This window comes from Ovis aries, chromosome 1 (assembly GCF_016772045.2).
Source record: "Ovis aries strain OAR_USU_Benz2616 breed Rambouillet chromosome 1, ARS-UI_Ramb_v3.0, whole genome shotgun sequence".
Classification (NCBI taxonomy): Eukaryota; Metazoa; Chordata; class Mammalia; order Artiodactyla; family Bovidae; genus Ovis; species Ovis aries.
In genome coordinates, this window is record NC_056054.1 from 216,468,454 (window position 1) to 216,491,276 (window position 22,823).

The window sequence follows — 22,823 nt, forward strand, 5'->3', positions numbered from 1 at the left end:
GATGATCTGAGTGAGGAGTAGAAAGTTTATCATGGTTGCTTGGCAGAACACAGATTTGAAATAACCAGCAAGTGATTGATCATCCTTGCCGATGTCACAACACTGGGCTGAGTTTCACTAGCTGTTTTCTTGTTGTAGCACATTATAATTCTTAAAAAAGACGCCTATAATTCTTAAAAAAGACGCCTGTAACAGGCAAGTGATGCTAGTATCATTGTATTCTTATGACAATTTTATTTACTTTTTTATTTTTTAGTGTATATCCCTTTCTCTGCTGTTTATAAGACTCAAGGATTTAAGGAGCCTAATATACAGACGTATCTCTCCGGCTGCCCAATAAAAGTTCAAGTTCTGGAAGTGGAGCGCTTTACATCTACAAAAAGGGTCAGAGCGTATATGGACTCAACTTGTATTCGTCAATATTTATGGCTTAAGACATTGACTTTCGTTTTCCTTCCTCCTGGCTATGACTGTCTTTAACTTTCAGTTTGTGTTTATGTTTATCACTTCTGAGTCCTCCTCACCTCAGATTTTTGCATCCTTCTCATTTAGCCTTTATTCTTACATGCCTCTACCCCCATTCTGGAAAAATTTGTTTTTTAAGGTAATTAAGACAGTTTACAAGTATGATACATTGCAAAGTGCCTCTCCTACTCTTCCTCGCTCCCCAATTTTCTGTTCAGTGTGGACTCAGGGGGCATTGCTATTCTACCTAGAATGCCGGTTATAAACCAAGGAAATGTTTAGCTTTCTTAATACTTGTTCAGTAAGAAAATAATAATGCCACCTGACTCTCAAAAGGAAAACATCTGGGAGGCTGCACGGTCAGTGCCTTTGCCTGGAAGTGCTGCTGAGAGATTTCTTTGCACGTTCTCTGCCACTCTGGCTTGTTCCTTACACCACCCCTTATGTGAGAGTTGGACTGTGAAGAAGGCTGAGCGCCGAAGAATTGATGCTTTTGAACTGTGGTGTTGGAGAAGACTCTTGAGAGTCCCTTGGACTGCAAGGAGATCCAACCAGTCCATTCTGAAGGAGATCAACCCTGGGATTTCTTTGGAAGGAATGATGCTAAAGCTGAAACTCCAGTTCTTTGGTCACCTCATGGGAAGAGTTGACTCATTGGAAAAGACTTTGATGCTGGGAGGGATTGGGGGCAGGAGGAGAAGGGGACGACAGAGGATGAGATGGCTGGATGACACCACCCCTTAAGCTTCATTCATATGCTTTCTCTGTAAGCTCTGGAAAGGCATTGGGAGTAGGATCTTTTCAACAAGGAAACCTGAACCTCTTGAAGAGGACTGGACTAGGAGACGCTGTTAGGGTAGTTGTGTTTGCTGTATTCCTGACTGAGTTGCACACTTGTTAGGTCTGAGCTTAGAGAACGTTGCTGCAGGCTGGTGGCCTTTGTCCCTTCCAGTTAAGCTCTGACTGGCAGAATAAGGCTGTTGTTGACTTCTGCCTCTGGGGAAGTGGGGAAAAACCTTTCTGCCTGGGGCAGACTCTGGAGGGTCGCCTGTGCTGCCTGCATTTTGGTGGTTTTGCCTGTTGCTCTGACCTGAGCTTTTCCCGGTAGCACAGATGGTAAAGAGTCTCCTTGCAATGCGGGAGACCCTGGTTCAAGCCCTGGGTCGGGAAGATCCTCTGGAGAAGGAAACGGCAACTCACTCCAGTATTCTTGCCTGGACAATCCCATGGATGGAAGCACCTGGCAGGGAACAGTCCATGGGGTCGCAAAGAGTCAGACACAGCTGAGTGACTTCACTTTCACTTTCTGTCCTGACCTACCTGTGCATATCCTAACCTCTAGTTTACAGCCACCTCCGTGTCCAGCTTTCCTTCAGCATCTTCCTAATGAGTTGGGTCCTTATCTCCGATACACCACTGAAAACAACCTACCAAGAAATGTCTCTAAGATGATTTGCCTTATATCACCTACCAGCATTTAGATTGAGAGGTGATAACATGTGGAATAGGTGATTTTAACTCAGATGCCATTATATCTACTACTGTGGGCAGGAATCCCTCAGAAGAAATGGAGTAGCCATCATGGTCAGCAAAAGAGTCCAAAATGCAGTACTTGGATGCAGTCTCAAAAATGACAGAATGATCTCTGTTCATTTCCAAGGCAAACCATTCATTATCACCGTAATCCAAGTCTATGCCCTAACCAGTAATGCTGAAGAAGCTGAAGTTGAACAGTTCTATGAAGACCTACAAGACCTTGTAGAACTAACACCCAAAAAAGATGTCCTCTTCATTATAGGGGGCTGGAATGCAAAAGTAGGAAGTCAAGAAACACCTGGAGTAACAGGCAAATTTGGCCTTGGAATGCAGAATGAAGCAAGGCCAAGACTAATAGAGTTTTGCCAAGAAAATGCACTGGTCATAGCAAACACCCCCTTCCAACAACACAAACAAGACTCTACACATGGACATCACCAGATGGTCAACACCAAAATCAGATTGATTATATTCTTTGCAGCCAAAGATGGAGAAGCTCAATACAGTCAGTAAAAACAAGACTAGGAGCTGACTGTGGCTCAGATCATGAACTCCTTATTGCCAAATGCAGACTTAAATTGAAGAAAGTAGGGAAAACCGCTAGACCATTTAGGTATGACCTAAATCAAATCCTTTATGATTATACAGTGGAAGTGAGAAATAGGTTTAAGGGCCTAGATCTGATAGATAAAGTGCCTGATGAACTATGGACCAAGGTTTGCGACATTGTACAGGAAACAGGGATCAAGACCATCCCCATGGAAAAGAAATGCAAAAAAAGCAAAATGGCTGTCTGGGGAGGCCTTACAGATAGCTGTGAAAAGAAGAGAAGTGAAAAGCAAAGGAGAAAAGGAAAGATATAAGCATCTGAATGCAGAGTTCCAAAGAATAGCAAGGAGAAACAAGAAAGCCTTCTTCAGTGATCAATGCAAAGAAATAGAGGAAAAGAACAGAATGGGAAAGACTAGAGATCTCTTCAAGAAAATTAGAGATACCAAGGGAACATTTCATGCAAAGATGGGCTCGATAAAGGACAGAAATGGTATGGGCCTAACAGAAGCAGAAGATATTAAGAAGAGGTGGCAAGAATACACAGAAGAACTGTACAAAAAAGGTCTTCATGAGCCAGATAATCACAATGGTGTGATCACTCATCTAGAGCCAGACATCCTGGAATGTGAAGTCAAGTGGGCCTTAGAAAGCATCACTACGAAGAAAGTTAGTGGAGGTGATGGAATTCCAGTTGAGCTGTTTCAAATCCTGAAAGATGATGCTGTGAAAGTGCTGCACTCAACATGCCAGCAAATTTGGAAAACTCAGCAGTGGCCACAGGACTGGAAAAGGTCAGTTTTCATTCCAATCCCAAAGCGAGGCAATGCCAAAGAATGCTCAGACTACCGCACAATTGCACTCATCTCACACGCTAGTAAAGTAATGCTTAAAATTCTCCAAGCCAGGTTTCAACAATATGTGAACCGTGAACTTCCTGATGTTCAAGCTGGTTTTAGAAAAGGCAGAGGAACCAGGGATCAAATTGCCAACATCCGCTGGATCATGGAAAAAGCAAGAGAGTTCCAGAAAAACATCTATTTCTGCTTTATTGACTATGCCAAATCCTTTGACTATGTGGATCACAACAAACTGTGGAAAATTCTGAGAGAGATGGGAATACCAGACCACCTAACCTGCCTCTTGAGAAATCTGTATGCAGGTCAGGAAGCAACAGTTAGAACTGGACATGGAACAACAGACTGGTTCCAAATAGGAAAAGGAGTACGTCAAGGCTGTATATTGTCACCCTGCTTATTTAACTTATATTCAGAGTACATCATGAGAAACGCTGGACTGGAAGAAACACAAGCTGGAATCAAGATTGCCGGAAGAAATATCAATAACCTCAGATGTGCAGATGACACCACCCTTATGGCAGAAAGTGAAGAGGAACTAAAAGCCTCTTGATGAAAGTGAAAGAGGAGAGTGAAAAAGTTGACTTAAAGCTCAACATTCAGAAAAGAAAGATCATGGCATCTGGTTCCATCACTTCATGGGAAATAGATGGGGAAACAGTGGAAAGAGTGTCAGACTTTATTTTTTGGGCTCCAAAATCACTGCAGATGGTGACTGCAGCCATGAAATTAAAAGACGCTTACTCCTTGGAAGGAAAGTTATGACCAACCTAGATAGCATATTCAAAAGCAGAGACATTGCCAACTAAGGTCCGTCTGGTCAAAGCTATGGTTTTTCCAGTGGTCATGTATGGATGTGAGAGTTGGACTGTGAAGAAGGCTGAGTGCTGAAGAATTGATGCTTTTGAACTGTGGTGTTGGAGAAGACCCTTGAGAGTCCCTTCGACTGCAAGGAGATCCAACCAGTCCATTCTGAAGGAGATCAGCCCTGGGATTTCTTTTGGAAGGAATGATGCTAAAGCTGAAACTCCAGTACTTTGGCCACCTCATGGGAAGAGTTGACTCATTGGAAAAGACTCTGATGCTGGGAGGGCTTGGGGGCAGGAGGAGAAGGGGACAACAGAGGATGAGATGGCTGGATGGCATCACTGACTCGATGGACATGAGTGTGAGTGAACTCCAGGAGTTGGTGATGGACAGGGAGGCCTGGCGTGCTGCAATTCATGGGGTCACAAAGAGTCGGACATGACTGAGTGACTGAACTGAACTGAACTGAACATGTGGAGGTTAAATGCACAGATTACAGAGCCAAACCATGTGGTTTAATTCCTGCCTTTGTATTGTGACCCCTAGCCAGTTATTTAACATCTCTGTGTTTGAGTGTCCTCATCTGAATAATGGGTATAATAGTACATATCTTATAGGTTTGTTATGAGGATTTAGTAATAATTATAAATGGTATTGTATAATATGGACTTCCCTGGTGACTCAGATGATAAAGCATCAGCCTGATATGCAAGAGACTTGTGTTCAATCCCTGTGTTGGGAAGATCCCTTGGAGAAGGGAATGGCTATTTAATAATAATAATAATACATGGTATTGTATAATACCAGAATATAATATATTGTATTATACAAGTATATACTATATAATACTGTGTATTATTATTACTACGTGTCTCCTACATTATTCATGAAAATAAATATTCAAGCCACCAAACCAGGACTTCTCTTTGCTCATACTTTTCTATTAGTAAAATAAGTTTAGTTCTATTCTTTTTATATATATATATTAAAATTTTAATTTTAGATCCTAATTTATAAAGTATAGTTGATTTCCAATATTATATTAATTTCACACTTCAGTTCAGTTCAGTCACTCAGTCGTGTCCAGCTCTTTGTGACCCCATGGACTGCAGCATACCAGGCTTCCCTGTCCTTCACCAACTCCCAGAACTTGCTCAAATTCATCACCATTGCATTGGTGATGCCATCTACCCCTCTTATCTGCTGTCATCCCCTCTCCTCCTGCCTTCAATCTTTCCCTCATCAGGGTCTTTTCCAGTGAGTCAGTTCTTCATATTAGTTGGCCAAAGTATTGGAGTTTCAGCTTCACCAGTCCTTTCAATGAATATGCAGAATTGACTTCCTTTGGGATTAACTGGTTCGATCTCCTTGAAGTCCAAGAGACTCTCAAGAGTTAATTGATTTCACATTTTGTTTTAAATCTTAGTCTGTGTAGGAAAAGCTAAGGATCCTCCTTGTCCTACTTAGTGTTTAGTTTACTAGGAAATATGAACTGACTCCATGTAGTTTGAATGTCATTCAGGTGAATAAAAATAACACCTTTCTATGACTGAATCTGTTCTGTGTGCCGGCTCATGGGCACTTCTCTGTTCACTCTCATGACAGCCCCCTAAGGACAGATGCTACTGCCCACCCTCCCCAGCAGGAGGTCTCCCACGTGTCCCTCCTGTTCCTCCTCCCTCCCTTTGCTCTGCCTCTCGAGACTCCCCTGCCCTTGTCCTTTAGCAAGCTCCAGCCATGGAGAGCCCAGACCCGGCTCACTCTGGGCTGGATGCATCCCTTGACCTAGGCACCCCCCCACACACACACCCAAGGTAGCCTCTTTAAGTGGCCGTCTCCTTCCTGCTCCAGCACCTGGTCCTACCCTTTGTCCCTTCAGAATGAGGTGTGCCTTCCTGAGTCCCAGGTTACTGTCCTTGTGATTTCCTTCCTCTTATCACGCCTTCATGGGCAGTCCCTTTATTACAACTTCTCACACTATTCCAATTCCAAAGCATTCCGATAATTCTGCTGAGATATTATCTGACTGAAGTGACGCTTGGTTAAAGCTTCATAGCTAGTAAGCTGTACCAGGCAATTTCAAACCTTTAGATGCTTCAAAAAGGATGGGACAGGCAGTTGCCATTGCCCCACACTGTCTTAGAATTGCTAAGAATTGTGTAAAATTCTTGGTTTATGTGTGAGGGATAGAACTTGACATTTGCAATGTTTTTAAGTATTCAGTTTTGTTAGATTGGGAAATATAATACTAGAATATGTGGTGGCTTGCATAAATTGTATAGTTGTTCTCATTTATTTGACTTGTCTTAAACTGAGCATTTTTCACTCAAATGCAGAGTTTCTGGTCACTCTGAGTTCTCCTGCATCCTTCTTTGTGAGACACGATGCAGTGTGATGCCTGTAATGTTGGTCAAGGTGAAAGGCAGCATATAATATTAGACCCCAGAACTGGGTCCTTTTGACTTCTGGCTGTAGTCATTGTCATGGATCCCAACTGGAGGCAAAGCAGGAAATAGATTTGAGTGTTTGCCAGTGATATATTTGGATTCTAGAGCTAAGAGCACAAGTTACGTTGATTCTGGGCTCTTTTTTTTTTTTTAATTAGTTTACTTTTTGGCCACACAGTAGGGCAGTGGGATCCTAGTTCCCTAGCCAGGGATCACATTTGCTCCCCATGCATTAGAAGCACAGAGTCTTAACCACTGGACCACCAGGGACGTCCCCTGAGGCTCATTTCTTTATACTTCAGTTATACAGAGTGGTCACGCTTTAGAAGTTTGCAGAATGTACCAAACATCGGTAATGAATGGCACCAGGCGTGGTCACCCATTGGGTTACTGATACCAAAGCCTGGATAAACTAGCAAAGGAGGAGACCTTTACTGTTTCTTGCCCCAACACCTGTCAACACATATGGGGCCTGGATCTCCCAGTAGGGGCCAGTGTCCTCTAGGTGGTCCAGTGTCAATTACCCTCCCTTACTCCCCACACACCATGGGAACTTTCAAGATCTCCTGTGCTTTATAAATCTCTCTCCATCTTCTGACACTTTTTGCTTTATCAAAACTTTTATCCCTCAGGTCTGTTAGTGCTTCTGATTGAATCACTAGTCGCCAAGATATATATATCTGCATTTTAAGAAGAAATATTTTTTAAATGTTAAGTGGAAACTCATCCTAGTTAAGTAGTTGGGGAAATATTTTGTGTGTAGGAAGATCATTTGTCCTTTTCCTTCTAATCATCCTATACCTTCCTAGTCACTGGTGTAACTAAGGGACAGAGAGCTATTGTAGACCAGGATGGACCTCTCAAGGCATTTCAGAAGGAGAGGGCATTAGTGTCATTTGTGAGGAGCAAAACTGCACTAAGATTGTGCTCCACAATGGAACTCATTTCCTTCAGCTTCCCTCTCACCCCCTGCGTTGTCTGTTCACTGCTTGGACAATCTCTTGATGGCTAATTAGGGCTTTCACTCATTGTCTCTTTTACCTGGCTTCTTGTTTCAGAGGTATGTCTGTGTGTCTTTGTATTTAGAAAAATAAGACTTGTGGAGGTTTGATTTGATATAAGTCAGTTTGTCTTGCATATATCATAAGATGAATATTTAAGAGAATATTACTTCTGTAATCAGTCATTTTTAAAAAACATTTTGCTTCCTTACTTACACAAAATAAGTAAGCTGGATTTAAAGATACTTCCATGTTACTTTTTAATTAGCTATTATACACAGAGAGATGTTGTTATCTAAAATATCAACCATTTTTATTTATCACTATAGGTACCAAGCATCAATCTTTACACTATTGAATTAACACATGGGGAATTTAAATGGCAAGTGAAGAGGAAGTTCAAGCACTTTCAAGAATTTCACAGAGAACTACTCAAGTACAAAGCCTTTATCCGAATCCCCATTCCCACCAGAAGGTAACCCAGAATTGATTATAAAATTATCCCAGTATATGGGTTGGATAGAAAGAATATTTTGGTTCATATTATTGGTTAACTAGTCCATTGTTGCTAGATATTTCTTTTTATTAAATAGACTCTTCTAAAAATAAACCATCTCATGAAAAATACTATGAGAGTCATGGTTCAAATAATAATAAATATTTACATTGTGTGTGTGTGTGCATTTTAGACACACGTTTAGAAGACAGAATGTCAAAGAAGAGCCTCGAGAGATGCCAGCTTTGCCCCGCACATCTGAAAACATGATCCGACAAGAAGAACAGTTCTTTAGTAGAAGGGTAAGTGCTTTCACCCTTCTGTTGTTCTGAACAAACTTCTGGTGCACTGTAGAAAGGTGGCATTGACTGAAGGTTGAGGTGGGCCTCGATGCAATTTCCCTTATCCACTGATCCATCACCTAGGCTGGTTTACCTCTCGGGAACTAATTAGGGAAGGCTTCTTCCCCAAGCCACTCTGGCCCTGGGGAGGTTGCATTTCCCCAAGGAGGAAGAGGGTTCTCCATCAGGAGTGATTTTATGAGGAAGCTGCACTCCCTGCAGGAAACTTTGGGGGTTCATTGTGAGTCAAGACTGAGCTCATAGTTGAGGGCTTTGAGCTCTACTCTTTTAAAATCATCTATTTCCATATATTTGCTTCAGAATCTATGGTGGCTTATCCTAAATATATGTAAACTCTCATTCCCAGACCATAGATGGAGCAGGGAGGGTCTGAGAAGAGTAGGACAGAGTACAGACACATACAGCAGGACAGACACCTCAGGACAGGGGACACTTCTGCCCACTCGGCTTCAGTGATATGGTGCTGCCTAGGGCAGAAGATTAATTCGTTTTTAAATTTAATTAACAATTAAATGTCAGTGTTGGGGGCTTCCCTGGTGGCTCAGTCATAAAGAATATTCCTGCTAATGCAGGAAACATGGGTTCAGTCCCTGAGCTGGGAAGATCTCACGTGCCTCAAGCAGCTAAGCCCATGTGCCACAACTACTGAGCCTGTGCTCTGGAGCTTGGGGGCCACAACTGCCGAAGCCCACGTGCCCTGGAGTCTGTGCTCTGCAACAAGACAAAGCCACTGTGATGCGAAGCCTGTGCACCGAACTAGAAAACAGCCCCTGCTTGCCACAGCTAGAGGAAACCCCAGGCAGCAACAAAGGCCCGGCGCAGCCAAAAATAAATAAGTTATTTTTTTTAATGTCAGGTGTTTTTTGTAATCTGGAACTTTTATGTTTTGTAAGAGACGTGTTCAATGTTCCCTGTCCAGTGATAACATTAATGAATAATTGAATGACTTACTGAAGATGGAAGGATCATGCCATTGTCATTAACTGCTTACATTTTCCTTTAAGTCTGATGGTATCTTTAATCTGAAATATATGTATTACAGAAACAGCTGGAAGATTACTTGACAAAGTTACTAAAAATGCCCATGTATAGAAACTATCATGCAACAGTAAGTACTTTTCAGTGATTTAAATTCTGAAGTAATTTTGTAAAATTGTAAAGTGTCAGCTACATTTTAGATCATTTTATTAACACAAGTGCTTGTCCACTTCTGCATTATTCTTTGAGTTAAACTAAACTAAATAAAATGAATACAAAATTGATTTTATTGTATAGCACAGAGACCTATAGTCAGTCTTCTATGATAAACCATAATGGAAAAGAATATTTTAAAAAAGAATGTCTATATGTGTACCACTAAATCACTTTGCTTGTACAGAGAGATTGGCATGACATTGTAAATCAACTATACTTCAATAAAAACGTAAAATTAAAAAATAGGAAAACAAAATTGATTTGACAGCAAGGATCCAGTTTAGGGTGATGCTATTTTTAAAATATCAACTATGATAATTAATATAACAATAAATTTAAATGAACTTGAAATACTACTAAAGATTATCTAGAAATCAACCTCCTTCATTCCTCAGGCTTTCAGAGGAGAAAATGCCAAAATGCATTTCTAACACTGAAGAAAAAAACCATCGAGTAGTAAGTGATGAAGACAGCTGAACAGAGTTGAATACCCAAAGATTGTGCTGTAATTACCATCTGACTGGCCTGTGATGCCCATAGCAGGCCTGTCTTTTCATGTGAAAGTGAGAAGCATGGGAAACGCTAAGGAGAGGAAAATCTCTTGAGAATTCTGAGAAAAGAGAAGTGGTGGGGCTTAGAAGCAACTGCAGAGGTTATGTTTGGGAGGCACTTAACTGGCAAGCAGGACTGAAGTGGGCTTTACAGAAGGTATCAGAAAACAAGAGCTCTGCCTTCAGAGGCCCTTGAAGGTGGGGTTAGATATTTAAAGGGTTAGCTTCAGTTATCCAAAGGTGCAGATCATTGAGAGGGCACCGGATTGTTAGAGTTTGCACCTGTGTATGTATAAACTGTACTGCTGTGGAGCGTGACCATGTGTATATGGGGTATATGCAGAATTTCAGAGTAGGTGCAGTTATGATCCGGCCTTCTAGAGAATAGCATGAACAGGTGAACAGAAAGAGCGAAGCCCTCTGTATTTAGGAAAGGAAGCAAGAGTGCCTTGATTCTCTGGAGTTTTCTTGCTGCCCTATAGATGCCTGCCTCTGTTATTTGGAGACGGGCAGGGCATGCACCCAGCTGGTCCCCTTTACACACAAATGACCTGGGACTGGAAAACCTTCTGCAGCAGCTTGCACTGTGACATTTGATGGTCTTAAAGGAGCTTCTGTGGTTTCAGAGTCCTGAAGAAGAGTTTTCCCAGGGAAGCCAGCAATTTGGGTTCAACCAGACTCTCAGGAGAAGGCTAATGGGAAATATTTCTTCCCTTCTAGAACTCAGGAATATGCTTCTTTGAAAGAACATAATGAATAAGGATGTTGCTTCTATTATTACTAAAAATGGGAGTCTAATGTTGATTTTAAAATGTTTACTTTTATTCAAATGTTCATATTAACTTCCTTTCCAATCATAAAAATCTTTTAAAAGTTGAGCCATGTTGTATTTAGATACTCCAGTGTCTTCTAAACATTTCCGTTGGAAAGGGAAAACTAGTTACAACTGATTAAAAAAAAATGAGAAGTAGCATATATTTATTCAATTTTGTTTTTTGGCCATGCCTCATGGCTTGCAGGACCTTAGTTCCCCTAGAATTCCCCCTGGAACTGAATCCAGGGCCCCAGCAGTGAAAGCACCAAGTCCTAAACACTGGCCTGCCAAGGAACTCCCTCATTTTTAATGGCTACTTAGATTATTCTCCCCAGTAGCGGTATTCTCCAAAAGGCTTCAAGCGTAGGATACAATTTTATCTGTCTGAACATTATTTTCCTCTCACACTAATGATAATCTGACTTGGAGACTAGCTTGCAGGGCTCTGCCTGATACTTGTGAAAATAGATTGGCATCCGTGTGTCTCTTTCGATAACTGTGAGACATATTCAAATTTCTGTCTGCAAAAAGCAGATAGAAATATTAAAATCATTTTAATATAATCATATATAATTAATTTATGTTTTTACAAGCATAAGACTAGCCCCAGAAATTTTGAGAAATTATTTTCTCCTGGGTTTGTTACTCGTCCTTTGGCATGGGAACCCTTTGGTCCCCTATTTTCCTAGCATTTAAATTTAAAAAGTTCTTTCGGAAAGACAAAGGATATTGATTAGTACATTATTTAGAGATCAATAGCCCAATGGAATATTGTCAGACTAAATTAATCATTAAATTCTTATTCCTGAGATTTACCTGCTCAAGTCGAGAATAGGATTTTTACCACTGAAGATGCATTGAGATATTTGGGCAATACAATGTTTGTTAAATTTCAAATTGTATTATTTAGGTTTGTTTCTAAATTGACTTGGTCACATTTGTTTTCAATCCCTTAAATCTATATTAGAATATTTATTGCCAAGGATTTTTTTTCTATAATAGTACTAGTTCTTTATTCAAATTTCTCTTTAGTAAAACATTAGGATAAATTTGAATTTTTTCTTAATACACAGCTTTAAATTTTCCACATTGCTAATGTGTGTTTTTTTTATTTAGATGAAATTCTCTACATTTAGCAAATTTTGTATGATATTCTGAAGTTATGGTTTCTGAATTATTTCAAATAATTTTCCTGTTGTCAATGATTTGATAATAGCTATATGTGCATAAGAAAATATCCAAGTATTAGATGAATAGTTTCCCTGATTTTTGCTTTTCATTTCCTATTCTTCTGTTCAGCTAGTCTCTGACTTTGCATAAATTAGTTACACCTCTGGAGAAGTTTCTTCCAGTATAAACTAGGATTAGTATTTTTCTCTCTGCTCCCTAGTGATAAAATGAGAAATTCTGGCTTAGGATTTCAAGACATTTCAGATTCTATGGCTTAAAGTCTGTAATATCATTTCTAATAACCTATGTATTTCTATATTTTCCAATTAGAATACATTCCCACAGATCAGAATTTTAAAATGTATGATACCGAATCACCATGTTTGATGTAAGAAATAAAATATAAAGACCTTGACTTTCAAAATCCTCATAAAAAGTGCTATGTGAGAATATGTTTGATCTGAGGTTTTTAAAGATATTTAAATCCTTTGAATTTTAAAGACGTCTTCCAATCACCCTAAGAAAGAAAATCAATTGGACCTCACAGTACTGACAGCTTTGAGAGATGTGTAATTTTTTCTTACAAGGTTAATATTAGGCAGTCACAATCACATAAACAAAACTTCAAAGGAAAATTGTTATAGTTCATTTTATTAATCCCATTTATAAGCCCAGATCAAACGCCATTTCCTCTGCGAGGTCCCATTAGCTAGGAAGCGGTCATCCTCTTCCTGTACCTCTATTAATAACTACTTTCACGTGTAACTGTCACGGTTCTTCCCACAGAACTTGATTGATGTGGACTGTTTTCTGTGTCTGGTCTCTCCTCTGCCTCCTAATGCCAGGAGTGTATCTTTTGGTCTTTGGTTTTCTATTAAGGCTGTTATTGACATGGTCTACTATTGTTGGCAGGTCTCACCATGACCTTCTTGAGCATTTTGTCTCTACATCTTAGAGCACACATCACTATCTTGATTGTGTTTTAATTGTGTATATCCTTCTAAAAAATACTTTTTCAGGGCAGTGCCATTGTGATCTGTGTAATCTGTAGAGTACCCCAGATGTGCTTATACATGGAGGTACATAATAGTTTTTGAATGCCTGAATTTTTTCCTCTTCATTTTTTGCTTTCTAACATATGGATTTTGGGCCTCTTTTCAGACAGAATTTCTTGATATAAGCCAGCTGTCTTTCATCCATGATTTGGGACCAAAGGGCATGTAAGTTTCAGTATTGGATCTCTAAGAAGTATGAAAAGTTGATGAGCATTGTAGCCTTTGATTTATTGGTGTACCAAGGTGATGGAGCTCCCTTGGCTTCACTGTTTCCTTCCCAACAGAGTCAGAGTAACTGCGGGACCTATTTATACAAAACAGAATATCTTGCTACATTAAACAAAGGTGCCAACTGCTCCGCACTCCTTCTCCTCTTACCCCACAGTAGTGGGTGTTTAACAGAGATAACAAATATGATGTGTGCAAGAGTGCATTGAAAATCAAATATATAAGATCCCTTTTTATCACATATAAAAGTTACCTATTTACTATTTATTTTATTGACTAAAAGTAATACTGTATAAAATGTATGTTATGTAACAAGATTGAAATTTACTTAATGCTTATCTTCTGATGGGCTACAGTCCATGGGGTAACAAAGAATTGGCCACAACTGAGCGACGGAGCACATCCTTCATGATATGACAGCTTGATATTACAAAGAGTTTAACTTTTCTAGTCAAGAACATTGTTGGTAGTTCTTTTAATTTTTTGTTTGTTTGGTTGGTTGGTTGGCCATTATTGTGTTTTCTTTTCACATCTTTCAGAGTTAGGATATTTCTCCTGCCAAAGTAATGGCTTTGCTTTACTTCTTTGACATGGATTGGTCCTAGAATTGTAGGTGAAGGGATGCAGAAATACCCTGGAATCTGAGGGTGAGCATTCTCAATGATCTCCATAGCAGATGAACCTTCCCTGTGCCAGCATTTGGCAACATGTGGGGTCTTTTTCAGGCTGTCATGGTGGCTGGGAGAATGCTCAGCATTTAGAGCCGGAAGCTGGGATGCTTAAGGTCCTGCTGTGTGTGCGCGGTATGCTGTCCCCAGTGCCAACAGGCTTACATCCTCCAGGGTGCTTTTAAAGATTGACTTTGGAGTTCTGAGCCTAGTAAACATAGCATTGACCTATTTGACAGTAAAAGCAGAAAAAGTAGAGAGGTAGGGCATGGGAGAACAGAACAGTTTATTTAGTTCGCAATTATAAGGCTATATCAGCTAAGTGTGAGCTGGAAGTTTAAAGATGATGGGTTAACTTAATGTCTCTTTCAGAGAAGGTATGATAATGAAAAGATCTGGAGGGCACAGAATACCAGGCCTGAATTGCTGTGGCCAGGGAAGAGCCTGCTATCGGTGGGCAAAAAGGTGAGACTTGAGAGTTTTGTGTGTTTGTCTTAATAAATTGAGTATTGGGGGAGTTTTCATATTCTAGCTTTCAATTATAAATCTTTGAAAGTCATGGCAGAGCAAATTTTAAATTATTTTTAAGTTCCAGGTTTCAGCTCTATTTAAACACTCTATTCAAAATTGCACTTGTAGGCAGAGTATGCCAATTACATACATAAAAACCCAATGGGCCATAGGATTCAAAAATTGGTCAGCCAGGGAACATAGACAGTGGCAAATTAGCACAATCCATCATGCTTAACATCACTAGTCATTAGGGGAAGATAAAACTGCAGTGATCTACAACTTTACAGCCACCAGGATGGCTGTGATAAGCAAATTGGACAATAGCAAGTGTTGTCAAGGCTGTAGAGAAATCAGAACCCTCATACGTTGCTGGTGCATCATGTAAAATGATACAGCCAGTTTGGAAAACAGGGTGGCAGTTCCTCAAAATGTTAAACATACAGTTACCATATACCCCAGACATTTCCAAACAGAACTGAACAAATATATCTCCATTAAAACTTATTCATGAATGTTCATAGCAGCATTATTCAGAGTAGCCAAAAAGTGTAAAAAGCCCAAATGTCCATCCCCTGATGAGTGGTTAACCAAAATATGGTATAGCCCTGTGATGGAATATTATTTGGTCATAAAAAGGAATGAAGAATACTAAAGGACGTGGGATTTCTTTTCTGGAAAATATCTGGAATTAGATGACCATGGTGTTGCACAAATTTGTGAATATATTAAAACCACTAAATTGTACATTTTCAAGGGGTGAATTATATGGTTTTTTTTTATTATATTTGAATATTTTTTAATTTTAATGAAAAAAAGAAATGAAAGACTGATAAATGTTGTAATATGAATTAACTTGGAAACATTACACTAAGTGAAAAAGAAACAGCTACAGAAGGTCACGTATTATATGATTCCATTCACATGAAAGGTTTAGAATCAGTAAATCTGTAGAGACAGAGTATATTCATGGTTTCCAAGGGCTGTGGCACAAGGGGAATGGGGAGTTACTATTACTGGGTGTGGAATTCTTTTTTTTTAATTAATTTATTTGTTTTAATTGGAGGCTAATTACGTTACAATATTGTAGTGGTTTTTGCCATACATTAATGTGGCTGGATGGCATCACTGACTCGATGGACATGAGTCTGAGTGAACTCCAGGAGTTGGTGATGGACAGGGAGGCCTGGCGTGCTGCAATTCATGGGGTCGCAAAGAGTCGGACACGACTGAGCGACTGAACTGAACTGAACTGAACTAAATGTGAATCAGCCATGGGTGTACATGTGTCCCCCATCCCGAAACCCCCTCCCATCTCCCTCCCCATCCCATCCCTCAGGGTCATCCCAGTGCACTGGCCCTGAGCACCCTGTCTCATGCATCGAACCTGGACTGGCGATCTGTTTCACATATGATAATATACATGTTTCAACGCTATTCTCTCAAATCATCCCACCCTCATCTTCTCTCACAGAGTCCAAAGGTCTGTTCTTTACCTCTGTGTCTCTTTTGCTGTCTCACATATAGGGTCATCATTACCATCTTTCTAAATTCCATATGTATGCATTATTATACTGTATTGGTGTTTTTCTTTCTGACTTACTTCACTCTGTATAATCGGCTCCAGTTTCATCCATCTCATTAGAACTGATTCAAATGCATTCTTTTTAATGGCTGAGTAATATCCCATTGTGTATATGTACCACAGCTTTCTTATCCATTCATTTGCTGATGGACATCTAGGTTGCTTCCGTGTCCTGGCTATTGTAAACAGTGCTGCAATGAACACTGGTGTTCATGTGTCTCTTTCAGTTATGGTTTCCTTGGTGTGTATGCCCAGCAGTGGGATTGCTGGGTTGTATGTCAGTTTTATTTCCAGTTTTTTAAGGAATCTCCACACTGTTCTCCATAGTGGCTGTGCTAGTTTGCATTTGGATGTAGAATTCTTTTGGGGTGATGAAAATATTCTGGAATTATATATTAATGGTGACAGCATGCAAATTTACAAATATAGTAAACTAAAATACACTAAGACCCACTAAACTATACATAAAAAAATAAACCAAAAAAAAAGGTAGTGTTCAGGGGTAATTTTAGAGTTATATTTGTGAGGATGTATATTGTGATAAGTGTGATATAGACAGAAAACTTTAATTCATGTCCTATGTCCTGTCTAATTAAAGACTCCTTAGAGAGGAGTATTCTTATCTCATTCTTATTTGTTCCTCAAAGAATCTATGACAACGTTTTTAACATAATAGACAACAGCTATTTGTTCCAATAATAATTTACTGGAATTTTAAAAACTATTAAGAGATGTTTGTTATTTTTCTAACCTTGAATAAAAATATGAACTCATGTGTAAAGAGGAAATTATGTGTGAGTTGAAGATAAATAAGCTTAAAACTAGGATCTTAAAACATGTATTTCAGATACATTGCCTAGCAAAAATACCATTAGATTGGTTTCTTATTTTCTGAGTTTTTAAAGAATAGAAGAAATTACAAGGGAAAGATCAAGAGATTAAGCTAGAGGAAGCTGAGGATTTCTATATAACAAAAAACAAAAGATTTTTTAACTACAGTAAACAGGGGGCTAGTAGACTAGACAATATTTGTTTTCAAATAAACTTCTGTAATGTATTTAAATATCCCCAGAAACTTGGGGTATAAGTAACATCACAGGAAGTTCAGAGACTCCCACTTGAAGTAGCTTCCCACCCTCTCCTACCTGCAGTGGTACAGAACCCTGGGGAACGGTGCGTGCCAAGCCAGGAGGGGAGCAGAGCATGAGCCAGCCTGCTCCTGCCGTTATGAACTTCCCTGGTAAAGAATCTGCCTGCAGTGCACGAGACCTGAGTTCTATCCCTGGGTCAGGAAGACCCCCTGGAAAAGGAAATGGCAGCCTACTCCAGTATTCTTGCCTGGAGAATTCCACAGACAGAGGAGCCTGGCGGGCTCCAGCCCATGGGGTCGCAGAGAGTTTGATACGACTAAGCAACCAACACTTTGACTTCCTGCCCTTGCTTCCTGATCCACACCATGCCTCTCGGGGAGGCAGGACCTCCAAACCACTGAGGCCCTGGCACAGATTCCTCTTGCCTACTCCCCGGTCATCAGCTTTGCCTAAGGTTGCTACTAAGTGTTGAGTATGGCTTTTGGGCTGCAAGCACTGGTGAGTCTTTGACTGAAGACTTGCTCTGGGCTGCCTGAGCAGAGTAGGCTGGAGGCATTTGCAGGCCCTAGGAACAACCTTAAGCCAAGAGCTGGCGGGAGTCCAGCCCCCTCACCCCTCAGGTAGGGTGATTCTCCAGCAAACTCTGCACTGTCTTGCGAGGTTCCCTGGAAGATTTGCAGCACAGCTGCCCGCAGTCCAGTGCATGAAAACACATCCTTGATGGCTCCCTTCCTGCTCTTACTTCCTGTCCTTCCCTTCCTCTGCTTCCTACTAAGCTCCGTAATAAGTACCTTTACAAACTTTTTTCATTGCCATCCTTGCCTCAGAGTTGACTTCTAGAGCAACCCAACCTAAGACATCTACTCAAGAAATGGAAGCCTGGATCTGGTCCATTCTGTCATTTATTGAGTGCCTAATGTTTGCCAGGCTGTGTTCTAGCCACAGTAAGAACAGCGGTGAACAAGGCCATGTCCCTGCCCTCACAGAGCACTATTGGAGGAGATCACAGACAGTGCAGAAGCCGACAAGCAGGGTGAATGGCGTTAGTGCAAGTGTTGATCAGAGCTTTGAAAGAAAAAGAAGGTGATGGGACAGTCAGGGACACGAGGACTTCAGACGGAGGCTTTAGCTACAGAAGTCAAGGAACTGACCTTTGAGTTGTAACTTCTGTGAGAAGGGGCAGCCCGAAAAGATAGAAGGGGGAGGCTTCATTATATAAAGGAAATATACCTCCCCCACTTTTTAAAGTCTGATATATCAGATTTCAGTCTTCCCTGGTGGCTCAGTGGGTAAAGAATCTGTCTACAATACAGGAGACACAGGAGATGTGAGTTCAATCCCTGGGTCAGGAAGGCCCCCTGGAGGAGGGCATGACAACCCACTCCGGTATTATTGCCTGGAGAATCCCATGTAGCCCTGGTGGGCTACAGTCCATGGTGTTGCAAAGAGTGGGACACAACTGAAGTGACTGAACACGCATATCAGACTTCATCCAGAACAATCTAAAAAGATATGATCTTCCCTAGAATAAAATGTCTTTTCATTTTAATTTGTATAAATTTTTCCCTGAAACTTGAAGCCTTGGTTCCATATTAATAAGTATTCCCTGAGTTACATTCATAGGGTATAAAATGTCAGTTGCTACTGCTAAGTTGCTTCATGTCCGACTCTGTGCGACCCCATAGATGGCAGCCCGTCAGGCTCCCCCGTCCCTGGGATTCTCCAGGCAAGAATACTGGAGTGGGTTGCCATTTCCTTCTCCAATGCATGAAAGTGAAAAGTGAAAGTGAAGTTGCTCAGTCGTGTCCGACTCTTAGCGACCCCATGGACTGTAGCCTACCAGGCTCCTCCATCCATGGGACTTTCCAGGCAAGAGTACTGGAGAGGGGTGCCATTGCCTTCTCCTAAAATGTCAGTACCAAACAAAAATGATAAGATGTAGCTGACAAATTTTGTTTGGAAAATTTCCCACACTAGAAGACTGCTGCTGCTGCTAAGTCACTTCAGTCATGTCCGACTCTGTGCAACCCCACAGACGGCAGCCCAGCAGGCTCCCTCGTCCCTGGGATTCTCCAGGCAAGAACACTGGAGTGGGTTGCCATTTCCTTCTCCAATGCATGAAAGTGAAAAGTGAAAGTGAAGTCGCTCAGTCGTGTCCAACTCTTAATGACCCCATGGACTGCAGCCTACCAGGCCACTCTGCCCATAGGATTTTCCAGGCAAGAGTATTGGAGTGGGTTGCCATTGCCTTCTCCACACTAGAAGACTATTGGTGTCTAAATGAGAGTTACTTTTAAGGGCAACACTTGGTCATATCTCTTTTTAAAATTTTTGTATCCATTAAAAAAAAAAAGATTCTGATCATTTTGTATATTCTGTATTGACAAACTGACATAGGCAAACAAGGCCATCAAACTTTCAACCAAGTCGCAGGCACAAGTATGAAGAAGAGAAAAAAAAAAATTTCTTCTGTTCTGCTGGCAAACACAGCAAGCATTTCTCCCCTCAATTTAAAACATCTGCTTAAACAGCACATCCTATTGATGGGCTCAATGATGTTTCTTATCTCAAATAATATCTTAAGAGATAATTTATAAGAAATAAACTTAGCATTTACTAAACTGTGAACTATACCAAGAATTACAATTTTTAGACCGTGACCATTTCTGAATGATTTTATTTATGCTCCAGGATCTATTTGTGCAGCTGCTATTCAGGCAAGAGTGTTGCTTTGCCTGAAGAACTTGTCTGGGCCCTGGGGAGATACCAGTGGACAGGACACACATTCCCTGTTCTCAGGGATCTCACTTTCTAGTAAAGGAAATACAAGAAACAAGCAGACAAATAAATAGTTCCAGACAGTGATAAGTGCTATGAAGAAGCTAAACAGGATGCCGAGGCGGGTGGGATGGGAGCCCAGGAAAACCTTCCAGTGGAGAAATATTTAAGCAAAAGATTGATTGACAGGAAGGGACTGCTCATGGGAGGATCTGGAAGAAATAATTTCTAAGTGAGGAAGAGCAAGTGTAGGAGCCCAGAGAACAAGGTTAGCAAGTCTCAGGACCAGTGAGACCAACGTGGTGGGAAGGAAGAGTAGGAGATGAGGCTGAGAAGGTGACGTGTGACTTAGGTGGCTTTATCTGCATTTTCATAACACAGTTTATAGTAGAACAGGTCACATCTTGTTAGAACAGACCATAATCTCACCTGGTATAGAACAAGAGAATTCATAAAAGCTCACATTTATTGGTTCCAGGCATTGTGCTAAGCAACATCCTTAAGTCATCTCAGTGAATCCTCAAAAATACTTATGAGCTGGATATTACTCTTATCCTTATTTTATGGATTTAGATCTCAGGCTCAATTACCCCAGGTCACAGAAAAGGGCAAGTGACCGAACCAAGACTGGAGCCCAGGGAGGCTGACTTCAAGCAGACACTTAATCCCTGAGCAGCAGGTGCTGACTCCCAGAAGGCTGCTTGACGAATTCCTTTCTTGATGCATATCCTCCTGTTAAAGAAAAAAAAAAAATCTATTGACAAAAGAGACAAAGAGGAGAAACAAGAAAAGGTTAATGAATGGCATAGTTAAGAAAAGCTTTAAACAAAGGCCTGGCATCAATTCACCTTATATCTAATAACTGTTACAGAGAACAACTCATCATTGTCAAAACAGAAACCACTATCTTTTGCCTTCAGATTTCAAAATCCAGCAGTCACTATTAAACACTTCTGTACTTCATCCCTCACTGTTGTGTCTGGTGTGGAGCTCTGGCTAGAGCTGCCATTCAGGGGACCTTGACTTCTAGGCAAGTCCCCAAGTCCGGTATATTTGACTTTTCTTTGTCAGTTTGACACACCCACCAGCTGTGGTTTTCAAAGCCTGTGGCTCCTTCCTGGTCAGCAACACTGCTGCTCTGGGCCTGCCCTGCCATCTGCTCTCTAGCTTACATAGAAAGTCAAGCTGGGACAAGGGGCCACAGCTAAAGAAGGACCTTTAACAGATATGTGATCTGTCTACTCTCTTTAAACCTTGACCGACTTTTCATCAAGCAGTTTTATGTAACTCATAACTCAGCCCCATCAGAATGACTGAGTTTCTATTTGATATCATGGCCTTGGCAGTTATATTGAGCAGTGTTAAGAGAATTCTTGTAAAACATGAATTTCTGCATTTTCTGAAAACTATTGAGAGTGTTATCCATTAATATTGTTCAGTTGCTTTATGTTAGGTTCCAAGTGAGAAACTTTCTTTGGAATTTATCTTTTTGTTGGGCGACTTCTTTATTTCCTTAATTTGTTCATTTGATAAGAAAAACCAGGAAGCTCAAACCCACATTGGTGTGTCATCACCATAATTATATTAGTGTTGTGGTTAGATATTTGCTTTCTCTGACCTTGATGTTTTCCCTTTTGTTAATCATAACACATGTATCACCTTTACTATGTTATCCTAAATCCATCCCACCCCCTTTAATTGGAAAGGAGACAGCCTGTATATTAAAAAACCAATGAAATGAAACCATGTGGAAATCAATGTAGATTGTCTACATTAAACCCTAAATTAGAGAGCCACTAAAATGTAATGTGGTTAGCAATTTCAGTAATGATTTGTTATAGGTTTCCTTTAACTTCTGACTTCATGTGTTACGTTTACAATATTTGTTCATTTATGTTCAGGTATTCTGGCCTTACCTATTTCATAACGTGCTTTATGTTGCCTAATATGTGATATGATATTCCCATTGTTCGTTTCTTTAATTATTGACCAATTCATTTCACCACTACACAATTGCAGGTGACTATGACATTACGTACATGGCCTTCAGACTCTCCTCAATGTGGCCTTTGCCAGGCTCCTACCCCACTCCCCACACCTCATCTGCTACACTTCCTGAAACCCTGGCCTTCCCAGACTGTCCCCCAATACAGGCAGCATTCCCAGCCCTAGTGCCTTTGCTAACTCTTCCCTCCATGTGGGATGTAGACCTGGACTACCTCTCTGGGCTCTGCTTGTTGGGCTCCTTCCTGGTTTTGCTCAGACAACACTTTTTTGAGAAATGCCACTAAGCTCTTTCTCTTAGAACTGAGGACCCCTTCCTTACACACATCTCTTTTTGCTTTCCGCCTTTAATACCTATCCCATTCAGCCTAGCTTTGTTATTGTGCCCCACCTGCCTAATAAGTTCCTTCGAAAACATGTCTGATTTATCTTTGTGCCGTTCCTACCTCTGCTCTAACTCCCAGTTTATCACTGTACTTTTCCATCATGAAGCTCTTAAATATATATTGAATTGATTGCAGATATACTTTTGAGAGATCATGTTCCACTGAGCATCACTTATTAATAGTCCTTGCTGCTGCTGCTGCTAAGTAGCTTCAGTCGTGTCTGACTCTGTGCAACCCCACAGACGGCAGCCCACCAGGCTCCCCCGTCC

General features: G+C 40.7%; 1 protein-coding gene across 14 annotated transcripts in view; it reads left to right on the plus strand.

The window, feature by feature from the left end:
- The window catches only part of PLD1 (phospholipase D1), a 284,231-nt gene that overhangs the window by 99,463 nt on the left and 161,945 nt on the right, over positions 1–22,823 (plus strand). For 12 of the 14 annotated variants that reach the window (XR_009595050.1, XR_009595051.1, XM_060393699.1 and 9 more), the window contains 6 exons: positions 257–384; positions 7,992–8,137; positions 8,352–8,460; positions 9,563–9,628; positions 13,411–13,469; positions 14,573–14,665. Coding sequence is in view for 12 of the 14 variants with exons in the window: in XM_060393699.1 (XP_060249682.1) it covers positions 257–384; positions 7,992–8,137; positions 8,352–8,460; positions 9,563–9,628; positions 13,411–13,469; positions 14,573–14,665 (601 nt within the window). In the remaining 2 variants the exon portion in view is untranslated. The remainder of the gene's footprint in view (positions 1–256; positions 385–7,991; positions 8,138–8,351; positions 8,461–9,562; positions 9,629–13,410; positions 13,470–14,572; positions 14,666–22,823) is intronic. The other 2 variants (XM_042234517.2, XM_060393741.1) reach the window with 1 other exon arrangement.